Source organism: Urocitellus parryii, chromosome 15, assembly GCF_045843805.1.
Source record: "Urocitellus parryii isolate mUroPar1 chromosome 15, mUroPar1.hap1, whole genome shotgun sequence".
In the NCBI taxonomy this organism is placed as follows: Eukaryota; Metazoa; Chordata; class Mammalia; order Rodentia; family Sciuridae; genus Urocitellus; species Urocitellus parryii.
In genome coordinates, this window is record NC_135545.1 from 14,896,805 (window position 1) to 14,913,876 (window position 17,072).

The following is a 17,072-nucleotide window of genomic DNA, read 5'->3' on the forward strand; positions in this document are numbered from 1 at the left end:
ATTCCTACCCAACAGAAAAGTTGTATATTCCTAAATAAAAGAAAAGTTGTATATTCCTAAAGTTCAGTACACAGGACTATTAAACACTTGACTGTAGTACCACCAATGAACTCGATTTTAAATTTTATTAAATTTTAATTAGTTTAGAATAATCAAATGTAGCTAATGCTACATTTAGATAGTGTATCTAACTGCAGATCTAGAGTAATATTGATTGCTTAATGTTTAAAGAAATGTTAATTCTTCAACAAAGAATTAACATTTTAATTTAAAGCATGGGACAAAAACAAAAGTAAATCTATTAGTGGACAATTAAAATCCTGAACACAGGGCTGGGGCTGTAGCTCAGTAGCACAGCACTTGCCCAGCATGTGTGAGGCACTGGGTTCGATCCTTAGCACCATATAAAAATGAAACAAATAAAATAAAGGAGTACCATCTGTTCATATATAACTATAAAAAGTTTTTAAAAATCTTTAACACATTAAAGAATCTATCACTATTGTTAAGACTGCTGGTAACTGTCCAAATTTGTCTAGCAGTCAATGGCATTTTATATTCATGTAGAAGAAGCCGGAGTTCCCAGCATCGTATTGCCAAGAATACATGATAGTTGATCTTCACTGAAGAACTGATTTAAGAATGTTCCTTGTACATGGAACCCAGTGGTAGTATAGAGATGTGTAGTGCTCAAAGAAATGGTGCTGGGGCAGGTACACAGTTCAATTAACCTGAAGGGTCCAAGCAGAGTAAAAATTAAAACATAAAGTGCCAGATGGATTTGGAAAAGTAATTAATATTATGAAAGGAGATGGGGATGTAATATGGAAGAGCATTTATCTTCCATACCCAAGGCCCTGAGTTCCAAACCAGTACCACAAAACAAACAAAACTCTTAAGAGGGAAATTCCATTAAATAATAAAAAACAGGACCATATGGGTTTAGACCAAGTTTTATGTAACTTAGTAAATAAGTAATGGCAAAAACAAAAAATTAATATTGTATTCTCAATTTTAATAGTAATATGTGAATGCCAATATTAATGTCAATTTTGAATATTTGTTTAAAAATTCTGAACAAAATATTCACAAGAAAAATCAAGCAGTTTATCAAAACAACAGCATACTATGGCAAAGCACGTTATATTCCAGAGACAGCTTAAAACAAGAAATCAGCATAAATGACCACATTACCATACTAAAGGAGAAGTCTGAATCCCGGAATAAAATTGGATACAAAAGAAAAAAAAAAGCAAATATGAGTTTTTGGCAAAATATTGTTCTAATAATTTCTATTATATTGGTTAAAAGACTGAAATGTGGACTATTACCTCAAAACTGGACATAACCATATTTATCTTTTTTTTTTTAGTTGTAGTTGAACACAATACCTTGATTTCACTTATTTATTTTTATGTGGTGCTGAGGATCGAACCCAGGGTCTCACACGTTTGAGGCGAGCGCTCTACCACTGAGGCACAACTCCAGCCCCCATATTTATCTTAATAAAAGAAAAAATAATTGTTTGAAAATTTCATTTCTATTCATAGATGATATGAATGCTTGGAAATTCCACATTCTATTAAAAATAGATTATCAGATTTTCATTAGATTGAAAATAGTAACATCCAAATATAACATGAAGGGACAAGGGGAGGATACTCTTAACATGGTAAGGAAAATCATGAGTGTACTTTTGAAAATCCATTATCAGGAAAAGGAAAGTTGAAAAAAAACGGACAAAAGGAATAACTAGGAAAGTCAGTGAAAACTGGACTCTCCAATAAGTTTGAATAAAAGATATTTAATAGATTAGTTAAAAAATAAGTATATTTAAGTTTATAAGATCCAGGTATAATAAGCCACGACTGCAATTAGACACTGTTGCTTATAATCTCTATTTGAAACTCACAATATTCAAGATAGAGTTTGAAAAATTGTCAATAACCTGAATACTGATCCATAGAAAGAGTTTAAACACATTAGATATATTTACACAGCTTCAGCTGGAAGGCCTTTTGTTTTGTAGAAAAGTAATAGTACTGGAGTACAGAGAAGGTAGCTAACCACATATCATCATGCGAGCTGACTGCTATCTCACCAAAGCTTACCACAAGACAGTGCTGAAATTCAATTTTGAGGGTTACTCCTTTAAGTTTTGGCAGCATTTCAATATATGGTTTCACATCCCAAATTTTAGTAGGTAATAAGGAATGCAAGTTCCAAAGTCATATTTAGATATGCTAGATTACACTTAATTTTCAAAATTCACAATTGCAGGGGGGAAAGGTTAATATTCAGTAATGAATTGCAGACAGAAGAAATATGGATGAGTAGATAGTAATGTATGATAAAACTATCATTATAGACATTTGGCTGACAGTGCAGAATGTGATGTTCCTTAGTTTGAAAAGCTAGTTACTTTTTCTGTCAGGTTAGAAGTGATTTAAGGAAGCAATCAACTGTTATTCTGAATTTCAAAATGTTAAAAGTTTTTTTTTTTTTTTTTTAATAATCGATAGTGTCGGGCTGGGATTGTAGTTCAGTGGTAGAATGCTTGCCCAGCACGTGTGAGGTATTGGGTTTGATTCTCAGCACCACATATACATAAATAAAATAAAGGTCCATTGACAACAAAAATATATTAAAAAAATAATAATCAATAGTATCATTATCATGTACATATGAAAATTCATCCTATTTAAAAAAACTGTATATAAAGCTCAGAAAATTTGAAGGAAAAAAAAAAGAATATCATTGCATTTTTCTCTTAATTTATCAAAAATATATTGAACCAGAAGAATTTTGAATTGACTTTTCCAAAAAATAACTTTTTACTACATAGTTGTTTTAAAAGAACCTTGGAGTTTGATGATATAATGTCCAGAAAATTTCTTTTTACCTTAATGAGTGAAATTCATGAAACTTGATTTTTTTAGGAGCAACTATCAATAGTTTATGACAAAAATTCTATTCAACATATAACAAAGAATGAAAAGTGTTATTAGAAATTATATCCTTCCTGATGTTTTAGCTGAGGAATGGTCAGACTATGCATATAATTTTCAATTGTCTTTTTTTTGGGGGGAGGGGGATTGCCAGAAATTGAACTCAGCGTACTCAACCACTGAGCCTCTTCCCCAGCCCTATTTTGTGTTTTATTTTGAGACAGGGTCTCACAGAGTTGTTTAGTGCCTCACCATTGCTGAGGCTGGCTTTGAATTCACAATCCTCCTGTCTCAGGCTCCCCAGCAGCTAGGATCACAGGTGTGCGCCGCTGTGCCTAGCTCAATTGTCTTTTTAAAATTCATATTTCCTACAATATCCATGGTTATGTTTGATAAACTACATTATTTTACAAATATAATTCCTCAAAAATATATTAAAGGGGGCTGGGGTTGTGGCTCAGCAGTAGAGTGCTCACCTAGCATAGGCAAGGCCCTGGGTTCGATCCCCAACACCATATAAAAATAAATAAATAAAGACATTGTGGTCCAACTACACAACTAAAAAATATTTAAAAATATAAAATATTTCTAAATATTTTTGTTAACTTTTAACTTAAAATGTCCTTCATTTCTTCAATTTTATCTACTTATTTAGTTCATATTCCACAGGAAGAGGAGGTAGTGGGATTTGAATAAAAAGCTATAGTTTTGTGTGTGTGTTTGTGTATGTGTATGCAGTACTCATGATTGAACCCAGGATTTTGCCCTGAGCTACACACCCCCACCCCAAAACTATAGTTTTATTTCATAATCATTAGTCTTTATATTTAGTTTTATTAACCTTTTCTTAATCATTATAGTTTTTCTTTCTGCTAGTTGCATAAATTAACTATTTCTTTCTACAGCGTTTATTGTGTAGTATCTAACAGTCATTTTAGATATGTCATAGATACAGAGATGAATAAAATAAAAATAAATGAATAAATTTTCATTTATTCCTGATTTCTAATGCACTAAAGGGATTGTATTCAATGAAAAATTGAGAGTTGCCACTTAAATAATATTTTACAATGCAGAATTAATAATCATGTAAAAACTTTCCATGTGCTTTCAGCAATATGCACCATCATTCATAGTCTGTCTAAAAACCTAAACCTAATCTCAACCTAATTAATTCTCTAGACCTAAGTTCTAATTATAGGGGAAATGAGGGACAGAACAACAGGTAACATCACGAATGAGTGATATACTTTGAGATTAAAAAAAAATCATAAGCATGAAAAGTGGAGTGTAATACCTTAGAAAAGAGAGAATAATTTTTTAAAATACAGTAAGTTAACCTAGAGTGGATTCTGATTAGAAAATAAATAGCTATAAAAACATCAATGGATGAATAGCTTTCAAGAATGTTTTTCTATTGTGATTATCAGGAAAAGTGCATATATTTAAGGGTGAAATGTCATAGTATTTGCAACTTATTCTCAATGCTACAGAAACAATTAATCAATAATCAGATATAAAAAGTTAAAAGAAACAGATACAGCAAATAGCATGAATGTAAACATGAGTTGCTGAATATTTCTTTCAAATTTTCTATATATCAAATAAAAATACAATCACAAATTTAGGAAAGGTCTCCAAGAAGACAATTTACTTCTCGCTATCCCATTACTAAGCCCTACTTTACCTTAAATGGTGAACACAGAATATAAATTGTTGGCTATTAATCAAATCATTATACAAACTAAATCATATACTTTTATTTCCAAAATTTTGTAAAATTTAATGGATGAGAGTCTTTGAGAATGTGTTCTAATTACACAACTAGACTCTTGCATAATAATTAATCAGCAATATAATCTGATAATAACTCATATTTACTGAGTATAAGACCATATGCCACATAATCTTCCAAGGTATGTGTACCACTTTCATCCCATAATAGGGCTATCATGTAGGTTCTTGAGTAGCATTTTATAAGTGATGTCTGTAGATGATAATTATCTTTGACAATGACACATGGGGGTAAGGTGTGAGAATAGTACTGATAAGGCTTGCATTATATGATATTACTGCCTATGTGACATTAACAAATTAATTCATAAGTTTTAAGAGTTTATAAATGAGTATTGGAAGGTGTAATGATTTAAAAGTATGTCTGCAAGCCAGGCATGGTGGCACACCCATGTAATCCCAGTGACTTGAGAGGCTGAGGCAGGAGGATCCCAAGTTGGAGGCCAGCCTCAGCAACTTAGTGAGGCCCTAAGCTACTTAGCAAGACTCTGTCTCAAAATAAAAATTTAAAGGGCTAGGAATGTAGCTCAGTAGCAGAGCACCCTTGTGTTCATTCCCCAGTATCATAAACTCCCCAAACACAAAAAATGTCTGTGAATATTTTGACCTTCTTCTCTTTTAAAGGTGAAACTGAAGAAAAGAGACCAGTGGGTAAAAAGGGATAAGGGGAGAGGGAAGGGAGGAACGGAGGTAAAGGAGTGGTACTGAAGAATGAAACTGGTCAAATTATGTTATGTATATGTACCAATATATCACAATGGAACTCACCATTCCGTATAATTAATATATACCATTTAAAAAATGTAGAACCGAATTCCTCTTGAGTGTAGGTTAGATTTATTGTCATGCTGCTTACAAACAGAATATGGCAGAGGTGACTTCCAAACCAAGAATATTAAAAAGATCATTTCTGAGCTTAGCCAACTGTCATGTCACAGGTACACTTAAGAACCATAAGGAGAGCTAGGTGTAGTGGGACATTTCTATAATTCCAGCAGCTCAGAGACTGAGGCAGGAGGATCACAAGTTCAAAGCCAGCCTCAACAATTTAGCAAGGCCCTAAGCAATTTAGTGAGACCCTGTCTCAAAAAAAAAGGGGGGGGGAACTGGGGATGTCACTCAGTGGTAGCATGCTCTTGGGATCAATCCTCAGTACCAAAAAAAGGAAGAAGGAAGCATAAGGAGAGGCCCCATTGGAGAGGAAACAAATTGCCCCTGAAAACTTATCAGTCACATAACTAAGCCATCTTTGAAAGCACATTCTCCAGCCTCTGTCAAGTGTTTAGATAACTGCAACCTCTGGAGACACAGGATCTAAACTGCCCAGCTTAGTTGCTCTCAAATTCCTGGCTCAACAGAAACTGTGAGGAAAATACATACTTATTGGCAGTTTGGCTACTAATTTTTAGGGAGCTTTGGAATATTAGCATGATATTATCAGATTTTGGTACATTGTCAGGGATACTATTGAAAGCTAGAAGTGTCTTGAAGATAAAGATAACTTTTACTAGGAACCTGGAGAGTTCTGAAGAGGCAATAAGTGAGGACTTGTGGAAAACTGAACACTGTTACTAGAGACAACAACTCATTTTTAAGAGTTTATAAATGATTGAGTAAGGTGTAATGATTTAAAAATAAGTCTGCAAGCCAGGCATGGTGGCACACCATGTTATGCAGTAGTAGCAGAAAACCTAGCAAACTCGTTGCATGTGATAACATTAACAGTAGAAAATAATACCTCATGAACTTGGGTAATTTAGCCAAGTAAGCTTCCAAGAGACATGCTGAAGATGCCACCTAGGTTCTTGTTGCTTAAAAGAAAGTATAAGAATTGAGATAAGCTAGGGGCTGAGGTTGTGGTTCACAGGTAGAGCGCTTGCCTAGCACATGCGAGGCACTGGGTTCAATCCTCAACACCACATAAAAATAAATAAATAAAATAAAGGTATGTGTCCAACTACAACTAAAAAACATTTTTAAAAAATAATTGAGATAAGCTAAAGAACAACTAAACAGAAGTGGACCAGGGGACTGCAGTTGTGACTCAGTGGTAGAGCACTTGCCTAGCGTGTGTGAGGCACTGGGTTCCATCCTCAGCACTGCATAAAAATAAATAAAGGTATTATGTCCATTTAAAATTAAGGAATTTAAAAAGAATGCCTTCCAACAATGATGACCGGGACTTGGCACTCTGTATACAATAATTTACATTTGCATAATTTGCTCAAGAAGCTCCCCAATTCTTATTCATTTTACAGCATCATTCTCAGTCCAGAATTTCCTCAAAGATGAGGATGGCTTTTTCCTAGCACTCTCACTGTTCAAATGGATTAGTCAGTTTTTCATTACTATAATGAAATACCTGAGGCAAGTTAGCTTTATAAAGAAAAGAGGTTTATTTACCTCACAGTTTTGGAGGTTCAAGGCATTGCACTGACATTGGCTTAGCTCTTGTGAGGCTGTCATGGCCAAATGTCCTTAGAATGGTGGTACACATAGGAAGAAGAGATCACACTGCCAAGCAAGAAGCCCAGGAGCAGCTAGGGTTATACAGTCCCTGGAGTTTCACAGCCTCTTCTGAGAGGACACCTTCAACTGACATAAGGATCCCCCACTGGGCCCTGCCTCTCTTAAAGGTAGCACTAGCAAACTGGAGACCAAGCTTCTAACACATGAGCCTTTGGGGGACACTTAGTTCAAACCATATCCAAACCATATAGAATGTAAGAAAGTAACCAGTGTGACTCCTGGGGAACAGGAGCCTGACCCACAGTCAAGCCTTCAGATGATTAATCTCATGAAAACCTCAATGCTCCTGAATTTCTGGCCCATAAAACCTGTGAGAAATATTTATTATTGTGTTAAGACATTAAAACTTGGGGTAATTTGTAACAACCATTAATGTCCAGTAGAGAAGGCTCCCTTTAGTATAAAATTCCGTGCCATGGACGTTGAAGGCATATAGACATGAAGAAATTGGGAATTCTATTTTGTTTTAAATTTGCCAAGAATCAGATATTTCATTAAAACAGAACTGACACTGAAAGCTTTCTAATGTGTCAAGAACTGTATTAAGAAGTCTCATTTGCTAAATACATACCTATAAGACTAATATTTAATCATTTCTCACCAAAGTGATTCGTCCATGCCTATTCTTTGACTTTCACACCTGTATGAATTCCTTGATGTGATTTAAGGGCTGAACCGTATCTAAAGCTCTTCCCACACTGTTGGCACACATAGGGTTTCTCACCGGTATGAATTCTCTCATGTTGAACAAGGTTTGAAGAACGACTAAAGGCCTTACCACACTTCTTACATTCATAAGGTTTTCTACCAGTGTGAATTTTCTGATGTTGTGTAAGGTACCCACACATTTTAAAGGCTTTTCCACATTCTTTACATTCATAGGGCTTTTTATCAGCATGAATACTCTGATGTGCAGTAAGGTGTGAACTACGTCTAAAGGTCTTCCCACATTCTTTACATTCAAAAGGCTTCTCCTCAGTATGAATACTCTGATGTAGAGTAAGATTTCTACAGAAAGTAAAGGTTTTCCTGCATATCTTACACTCATAGGGTTTCACACCAGTATGGATTTTCTGATGTTGATTAAGATATCCATGCAAGCTGAAGGTCTTTCCACATTCCTTACACTCATAGGGCTTCTCATCAGTGTGGGTTTTCTGATGTTGTACAAGGTTTGAGCGAGTACTGTAGGCCCTCCCACACTCCTGACAAACAAAAAGTTTCTTCCCAGAATGAATATTTTGATGCCGGGTAAGATTTCTATATAAGGTAAAGGTTTTCTTACACTCCTTACATTCAAAGCGTTTCATACCAACATGAATTTTCTGATGTTGATTAAGGTATCCATACAAGCTAAAGGCCTTCCCACACTCCTTACATTCATAAGGTTTCTCACCAGTATGAGTTTTCTGATGTTGAAAAAGTTTTGAGCCAGTAGTATAGGCCTTTCCACATTGCCCACATTCAAACAGTTTCTCACCAGTGTGAATATTCTGATGTCGAGTAAGATTCCTATACAAGGTAAAAGTCTTTTTACACTCCATGCATTCATATGGTTTCCCACCTTTATGAATTCTCTGATGTAGTACAAGGTATGAGGCAGTGGTATAGCCCTTCCCACATTCTTTACACTCATATGGCTTTTTGCCAGTATGAACACTCTGATGTACAATAAGCTGATGACTTCTTCTAAAGGCCTTTCCACATGTCTCACACACATATGGTTTCTTGTTAGTATGAATTTGTCTATGTTCAACAAGGTTTGAGCACCTACTAAAAGCCTTCCCACATTCCTTACATTTATAGGGTTTTTCACCAGTATGAATTCTCTGATGAATTTTTAGGTGTCCACCTTGACTAAAGGCCTTCCCGCATTGCTGACACTCATAAGGCTTTCCACCGGTGTGAATTCTCTCGTGTTGGGCAATGTGTGAGGAATAAATAAAAGCCTTCCCACATTCCCTACAGTCGTATGTTTTCTCACCAGTATGAAATCTCTGATGTACAGTAAGTTGATAACCACTTTTAAAGTTTTTCTCACAGTATGTACATTCATAAGGTTTCTCACCAGTATGAAATCTTTGATGGAGAATAAGTTGATAGCTGCTGCGGAAGTTCTTCCCACACTCTTTGCATTCATAGGGTCTCTCAACAACATGAAACCTATGATGTAGAATTAATTGGTAGCTACTCCTAAATTTTTTCTGGCATTTCTTAGATTCATAGAGTTTCTCTCTGCTATATATGCTCTGATGTTGTGTAGAAGATACATCTTTCTCATAAGTGGGCATTTCTAGATAGCTGATTATCTCGCATTGTAAACCCCAATCTGAAATAAGAAAACAAAAAATATTTTTATTTCTGTATCAGATGACATAAAACATGTATAAAAGAAATAAGCAACATTCCTAGTAAGTGAATGGCTCACAAAAAATCTAAAAACACAATCAATGAAGTGTGAAGAAGGCCAAAAAGAATTCAGAGATGTATGGGATTGAATATCAGATAATGAAGTTACTGATCAAGGAAACAGGCAATGTTAGGGTGTGGGTCAGAATTTGTAACAGACTTGTTATAAATCTGCTATCTTGGCACTATTAGAGACCAAATGAATTATAATTCAGAAGAGGAAAAACTTCAGCATCTTTATTTAGAATCTATCATTAATTTAGATTCAATATTTAAGAATTCATCCTTTTTAAGTTTTTAAATTTTTTTTTTGAGAGAGAGAGAGAGAGAGAGAGAGAGAGAGAGAGAGAGAGAGAATTTTTTAAAAATATTTATTTTCTAGTTATTGGAGGACCCAACATCTTTGTTTGTATGTGGTGCTGAGGATCGAACCCAGGCCACATGCATGCCAGGCGAGCGCGCTACTGCTTGAGCCACATCCCCAGCCCCATCCTTTTAAGTTTCTTTAGTGATTTCTTTTATTCTTAGAATAAAATTCACATAATAGCCTCAAATAAAATAAAATACCTGGAAATCAATGTAACAAAAGAGGTGAAAGACCTCTACAATGAAAACTATAGAAACACTGAAGAAAACCTCAGAAGATGGAAAGATCTCCCATCTCCTGGAGAAAGGCAGAATTAATACTATCAAAATGATCATACTACCAAAAGCATTATACATATTTAATGCAATTCCTATTAAAATCCCAATGACATTCTTCATAGAAATATTTGAAAAAATAAGAGCCAAGAATAGCCAAAGCAATCTTTAGCAAGAAAAGTGAAGCAGCAGGCATCACAATACCAGACCTTAAACTATACTATACAGCTATAGTACCAAAAACAGCATGGTATTGACACCAAAATAGACTTGTAGACCAATGGTACAGAACAGAGGACACAGAGACAACACATAAATGTGGTTATCTCATACTAGACAAAAGTGCCAAAAACATTTGCTGGAGAAAAGATAGCCTATTCAACAAATGGTGCTGGCACAACTGGAAATTCAGGGGCTGGGGATGTGGCTCAAGCGATAACGCACTCGCCTGGCATGCACGGGGCGCTGGGTTCAATCCTCAGTACCATATACAAATAAAATAAAGATATTGTGTCCGTGGAAAATTAATATTAAAAAATTCTCTCTCTCTCTCTCTCTCTCTCTCTCAAAAAAACTGGAAATTCATATGTAGCAAAATGAAATTAAACTTTTATTTCTCACCATGCACAAAAATCAACTCAAAGTAGATTAAAGACCTAAGCATTAGAACAGAGACCCCGAGCTTAATAGAAGAAAAAGTAGGCCCAAATCTTTAACATGTCGGCCTAGAATATGAATTCCTTAACAAGACCCCAAAGCACAAGAAGTAAATCAACTCAAAGTAGATTAAAGACCTAAGCATTAGAACAGAGACCCCGAGCTTAATAGAAGAAAAAGTAGGCCCAAATCTTTAACATGTCGGCCTAGAATATGAATTCCTTAACAAGACCCCAAAAGCACAAGAAGTAAAATCAAGGATCAATAAATGGGATGAATTCAAATTAAAAAGCTTCTTCTCAGCAAGGAAACAATAATGTGAGGAGAGAGCCTACAGATTAGGAGAAAATCTTTACCACATGCACCTCTGATAAAGCATTGATCTCTAGGATATATAAAGAACTCAAAAGACTTAACAAAAAACCAAATAACTCAATCAATAAATGGGCTAAGGAAGGGAACAGATACTTCACAGAAGAAATACAATTGATCAACAAATATATGAAAAAGTGTTCAACATCTCTAGCAATTAGAGAAATGCAAATCAAAACTACACTAAGATTTCATCTCCAGTCAGAATGGCAATCATCAAGAATAGAGGCAACAATACATGTTGGCGAGAAGAGAAAAACTTCAGCATCTTTATTTAGAAAAAGGTACACTCATACATTGCTGGTGGGACTACAAATTAAAACAACTACTATGGAAAGCAGTATGGAGATTCCTCATAAAACCTGGAATGGAACCAACATTTGACCCAGCTATCCCACTCCTTGGTGTATACCCAAAGGACTTAACATACTACAGTAATGCAGCCATGTCAATGGTTATAGCAGCTCAATTCACAATAGCTTAACTATGGAAACAACCTAGGTGTCCTTGAATGGATGAATGGATAAAGAAAATGTGGTATATATTCAATGGATATTACTCAGCTTTAAAGAAGAATGAAATTATGGCATTTGCCAATAAATGGATGGAGCTGGAGAATATCATGCTAAGTGAAATAAGCCAATCCCAAAAAGCCACAGGCCAATTGTTTTCTCTAATATGTAGATGTTAATTCACAATAAGGTGGGGGACACTAGAGAAGAAGAGTGTTACCTTAGATTCGGTAGAGGGAAGTGAAGGGAGGGAAGGGGAAGGGATGTGGGGATAGGAAAAATAGTAGAATGAAACAGAGATTATTACTTTTTGTATATATGTGACTGCATGACTAATGTGATTCTACACATTTTCTAAATGTGAGAAATTATATCTCATCTATGTATGATACATAAAGTGCATAAATGCATTCTACTGTCATATATAACTAATTAAAACAAATCTTAAATTTTTAAAAAAAATTAAAAAAGAACTTAAATGAAAAAAAAATCAAATCCCTCCCTTTCCAAGCAGGTCAGCAGGACTCCTGATACGTGTCAAAACAGCAACCTGTTTGTTCCCTATATTCTACCACATTCCCTCTTTTGTCACTTAGAAAACAGTACAAATTTCCTCCTTATTAATGCTTTCTATGGATGGTTTAATCTTCCAAGAATCCTTGACACTTTGTAGATTGGATTTTTCTCATTCTTTAGGTCCCAGGATAAATGGACATGGACATCACAGAAGCAGGATGGATGCTCACAAAAAAGACTGAAGATGCCACATGCATACACCAAGAATATGTGAAAAGGTTTACTACATGCATAATGAGGTTTTCTAGAGAGGGCAAGGTAGTTTCCAAGAAGTTGAAAAATAATTGAGACTGGTATGGAGTTTTTATTGATGCTTAGGGTATGGTGCTGAGCTGAGAGCTCCTACAGGTGGGAGGGGGCTTGCGTGGTTTGGAACTGCCTCCTGGAACCAAAGAAGAGAGCACCTAGGTTTTTAATCAGATGATCCATAAAAAAGAAAAAGGGGTTAAAAAAAAAAAGAGGAACAGGTCTTGAAAGTTATCAGCATTCAAAAATCAAAGAGTCAGATTCTTGGGGCTGAGGCTGTAATCAGTGGTGGAGTGCTTGCCTCTCATGTGAGAGGCACTAGGTTCAATCCTCAGAAACACATAAAAATAAATAAATAAAGTTACAAAAAAAAAGTCAGATTCTTTGTTATACTACTGAAATAGTGAAATGAGAGAAATACAGACAGGTAAAAAGAAAACACTACAATTCAAAAAGTACATTAATCAACTACAATGCTTAGAGAAAAAGCTGTTACCTCAACATAATTAAATAAACAATTGATGAAAAAAATCTAGAAAAGCCAACAAAGTAAACTAAACAAAAGTAGAAGGAATAGAGATAAATCAGTATGTAATGAATTCTGGAAAAGAATAAAACCAATTCAAATAAAAAAATAACCTTTAAAAGAAAAACAACTGCAATCTAAACATAGTGAAAAAGGAGAGAGGGAAAAAATTTTTAAATTACACTTAAAATTTTGATTAACACTGACATCTCAATAATGTCTACGTGTAAAGAATAAGCCTAAAAACAGAAAGAGTGAGTTATGGGGCAAGGCAAATAGTTCCATGATATGGTATATTCTTAGCATATGCTGAGCTTTGGGTTCAATTCTTTTTTAAAAAATTTTTTTCTAGTTATAATTCGACACAATATCGTTACTTTTTATTTTTATGTGGGGCTGAGGATCGAACCCATAGCTTCACACATGCTAGGCGAGCACTCTACTGTGAGCCATAATCCCAGCCCCTTTGGGTTCAATTTCTAACTCTCCTCCCACAAAAAGAAGACTTATAAAATTGCTCACAAACATATTAGTATGCAAGTAAATTTGAAAATACAGGTGATATTAATAATTTTCTAGAAAAGTATTTGATCAAAACTGACCCTATAAAAAGTTAAAAAGCAGCCTAGTGCAGTGATGCACACCTGTAACCCCAGCTGCTTGGGAGGATAGGGCTGTGGATGTAGCTCTGTAGAGCACACCTGGGTTAAATGTCCAGTACTGCAAGGAAAAAAATAAAAGACAAAAAGCTTTAACAAATTTCCATAGGAAAAGGTAAAAAAAGTCTAGCAATAATCAACACCCTGATCCTTTAGATGATTGTCTTTCCATATTCCCCACTAGTATAAAAATCTTTATCTTTATACATACTCCACTAAAATAGGATAATATCCTTGTATCTTTGAATTATCTTCTTAATAAACACTAATATCTGTTTCTCTGACTAGTCTCCACTAATATCAGAAAATTCTTCAAGAAATGTTTGATTTCAAGAATGGAACCAAGTAAGATACAAGATAAATCTTGGAATCTTAGGCTAAAAAGTAAGGAAAATTAAAAGATTTATGGCTTTTTAAAAAAACGTGTCTGGATATTGAGCTGAGTATACTGATTATGTGGCATTAAACACATTAAGCAAATGAAAAATGGATAAACCCATAATTATTTTTGGAAAACAGGAAACATTATTAAAATTTTTTTGGTAATTTTTTTGTATGCCTTTATTTTATTTGTTTATTTTTATGTGGTGCTGAAGATCGAACCCAGTGCCTCATGAATGCTAAGCAAGCGCTCTGCCACTGAGCCACAGTCCCGGCCCCAGAAAACATTTTCAATACATCAAATACATCAAATACTTGATGTAATACATCAAGTCCAATACATCAAGTCAATAATAGAAAAATCATATATATTTTCCTTCCCTCCAACATACTTGTTTCAAGGTAACCAAATAGCTTCAGTTGATCATTTCAACAAAAAAACTACAGGGCTGGGGCTGGGGCTCAGTGGTACCACACTTCCTGGCATGTGTGAGGCACTGGGTTCAATTCCTAGCACTGTGTATAAATAAATAAAAATAAAAGGTCTATCAACAACTAAGGAAATATTTCTTTAAAAATGGAGGGCTGGGGATGCAGCTCAGTGGTGGAACACTTGCCTAGCACATACAAGGCCTCGAATTCAATCCCTACTACCACAATAAAAAAGATCTGCAGACATAATAGGGCTTTTTAAAAAACCACCTGGCAATTCCCAAGCTTATTAAGACAAGTATAAGCTGGGTTTGGTAGTCCACACCTAAAATCCCAGTGACTCAGGAGCCTGAGGCAGGAGGATCTCAAGTTCAAAGCCAGTCTAGGAGGCCCTAAGCAACACAGTGAAACCCTGTCTCAAAAATAAAGCTGTCAAAATAAATAAATAAATATTAAAAAAGAAAGAATGAGCTGGGAATGTGGCTCAGTGGTTAAGTGCCTGAGTTCAATCCCTGGTACCAAAAAATACAAAGTAGAAAAAAAAAAGATAAGTATAAAGAGTGAGAATAGCTGCGACAGAACTGAATGCTACTGTTACACCCAACAAAATCAGGGAGACTTCAGTCCTCACAGGAAAAAGATAACATCAATGGAGGAACCCAATTGTTATCCTAATAAAGTATAACATATACTGGATTGTACCACTGATTTGTCTTTTGACAGAGTATGCATCACCAATTATGTACCTCAGCAACAAATACTTTAATGTGAATTCCCCTAAGAATAAAAATACTTCCCAGTTTACATGAATGTAAAGAGTAGAGAAAAACATAAATTATTCCATACAACAATACCCAGATACATTCAGAAGATAACAAATGTCAAAATATAAGTGGTTTTGTCACTTCAAAATGTCTGTGTCATAAAGGGAATGTGTTAGATTAAGGAGAATTTTGTCACTGCAGTAACCAGGTGAAATGAACAATCTTGCATTGGGATGCTGATTAGAACAAACTAAATTGGGCCAAAAGGGGTAATGCAAGGACAGTTTGGGTTTTTGAGGATGCAGTAAAATTAAAATACATTAGAAAGAGAAAATAGAAAAATCAGCGACAAAGACAGATTATAAAATAGTTGAGAAAACAGTGAAACTTTGGTCAAAAGAAAAACAAGAATATCTATGTGTCTATATACTAAGGTATTACAAGTGGTAGGGATTTGAGATTTTAATTTTTAAAAAATATTTTACTTGTGCTCACTTCGGCAACACATATACTAAAATTGGAATGATACATAAAAGATTAGCATGGCCCCTGCGCAAGGGTGACACACAAATTCATGAAGCATTCCGTATTTTTATACATAAGCCATCATAAAAATAAACCATCATAAAAATATTTTACTTCTTTTTTTCTTTTTTAAAAATATTTTTCTTTTTTTAAAAAATATTTTTTAGTTGTAGTTGGACACAATACTTTTATTTTATTTTTATGTGGTGCTGAGGATCGAATCTAGTGCCTCACACATGCTGGGCAAGTGCTCCACCACTGAACCACAACCCCAGCTCCATACTTACCTCTATTTTCTAATGAACTTCAACACACATAGAGGATTTCTTAATCAGGGTTATTAATTTTATATTCATCATGGGCTGGAGATGTGGCTCAAGCGGTAGCGCACTCGCCTGGCATGCATGCAGCCCAGGTTCGATCCTCAGCACCACATACAAACAAAGATGTTGTGTCCGCCGAAAACTAAGAAATAAATATTCTAAAAAATTCTCTCTCTCTCTCACTCTCTCTTTAAAAAAAATTCATATTCATCTAGTAAAATGGCATGAAATAAAGAAACCAAATCATCAATACAATCCAAAGTCTGAATAGAACATCTGATCAACAATGATCTAGAACTTCATCAGTATAATCCAAATATTACAGAATTCAATTACTTTCCACTTATACTATAACTGCTTATAAAAATTGACCATTGGGCTAGGGATGTGGCTCAAATGGTAGCGAGCTTGCCTAGCATGCGTGAGGCACTGGGTTCGATTCTCAGCACCACATAAAAATGAAATAAAGATATTGTGTCCACTTAAAACTAAAAAAATAAATATTTTTAAAAAATTGACCATATAGACTGGGGATATAGCTCAGTTGGTAGAGTGCTTGCCTTGCATGCACAAGGCCCTGGGTTCGATCCCCAGCACCACCAAAAAAAAAAAAAAAAAAAAAAGAAAAAAAATTGACCATATACTTGGCTATAAAGTCTCATTGTATTTCAGAGGATCAAAATCATACAAGAGTATATAGCCTGACCACAAAAAAATTATGCTAAAATCAACATTATAAAGACTAGACAAAATAAAATTAGAAATTAAAGAATGCTT

At 34.8% G+C, this 17,072-nt stretch overlaps 1 protein-coding gene and 2 non-coding genes across 4 annotated transcripts in view; 2 read left to right on the forward strand and 1 right to left on the reverse strand.

The window, feature by feature from the left end:
- Positions 1 to 5,732: 5,732 nt before the first annotated feature.
- LOC113199247 (uncharacterized) overlaps positions 5,733 to 17,072 on the reverse strand; it is a 39,747-nt gene continuing 28,407 nt past the window's right edge. The window contains exons 1-2 of one of the 2 annotated variants that reach the window (XM_077792852.1): positions 9,340 to 9,499; positions 5,733 to 8,783 (exon numbers count right to left, since the gene is read on the reverse strand). In XM_077792852.1, coding sequence (XP_077648978.1) covers positions 7,892 to 8,783; positions 9,340 to 9,407 — 960 coding nt within the window. In that variant the 5' untranslated portion in view covers positions 9,408 to 9,499 and the 3' untranslated portion in view covers positions 5,733 to 7,891. Of the gene's footprint in view, positions 9,601 to 17,072 lie in introns of those variants that run through there. The other variant, XM_077792851.1, reaches the window with a different exon arrangement.
- On the forward strand, positions 15,935 to 16,041 carry LOC113199281 (U6 spliceosomal RNA). Its single transcript, XR_003302946.2, has one exon. It is a non-coding gene; the product is annotated as a U6 spliceosomal RNA (small nuclear RNA).
- Positions 16,825 to 16,897, forward strand: Trnaa-ugc (transfer RNA alanine (anticodon UGC)). Its single transcript has one exon. It is a non-coding gene; the product is annotated as a tRNA-Ala (tRNA).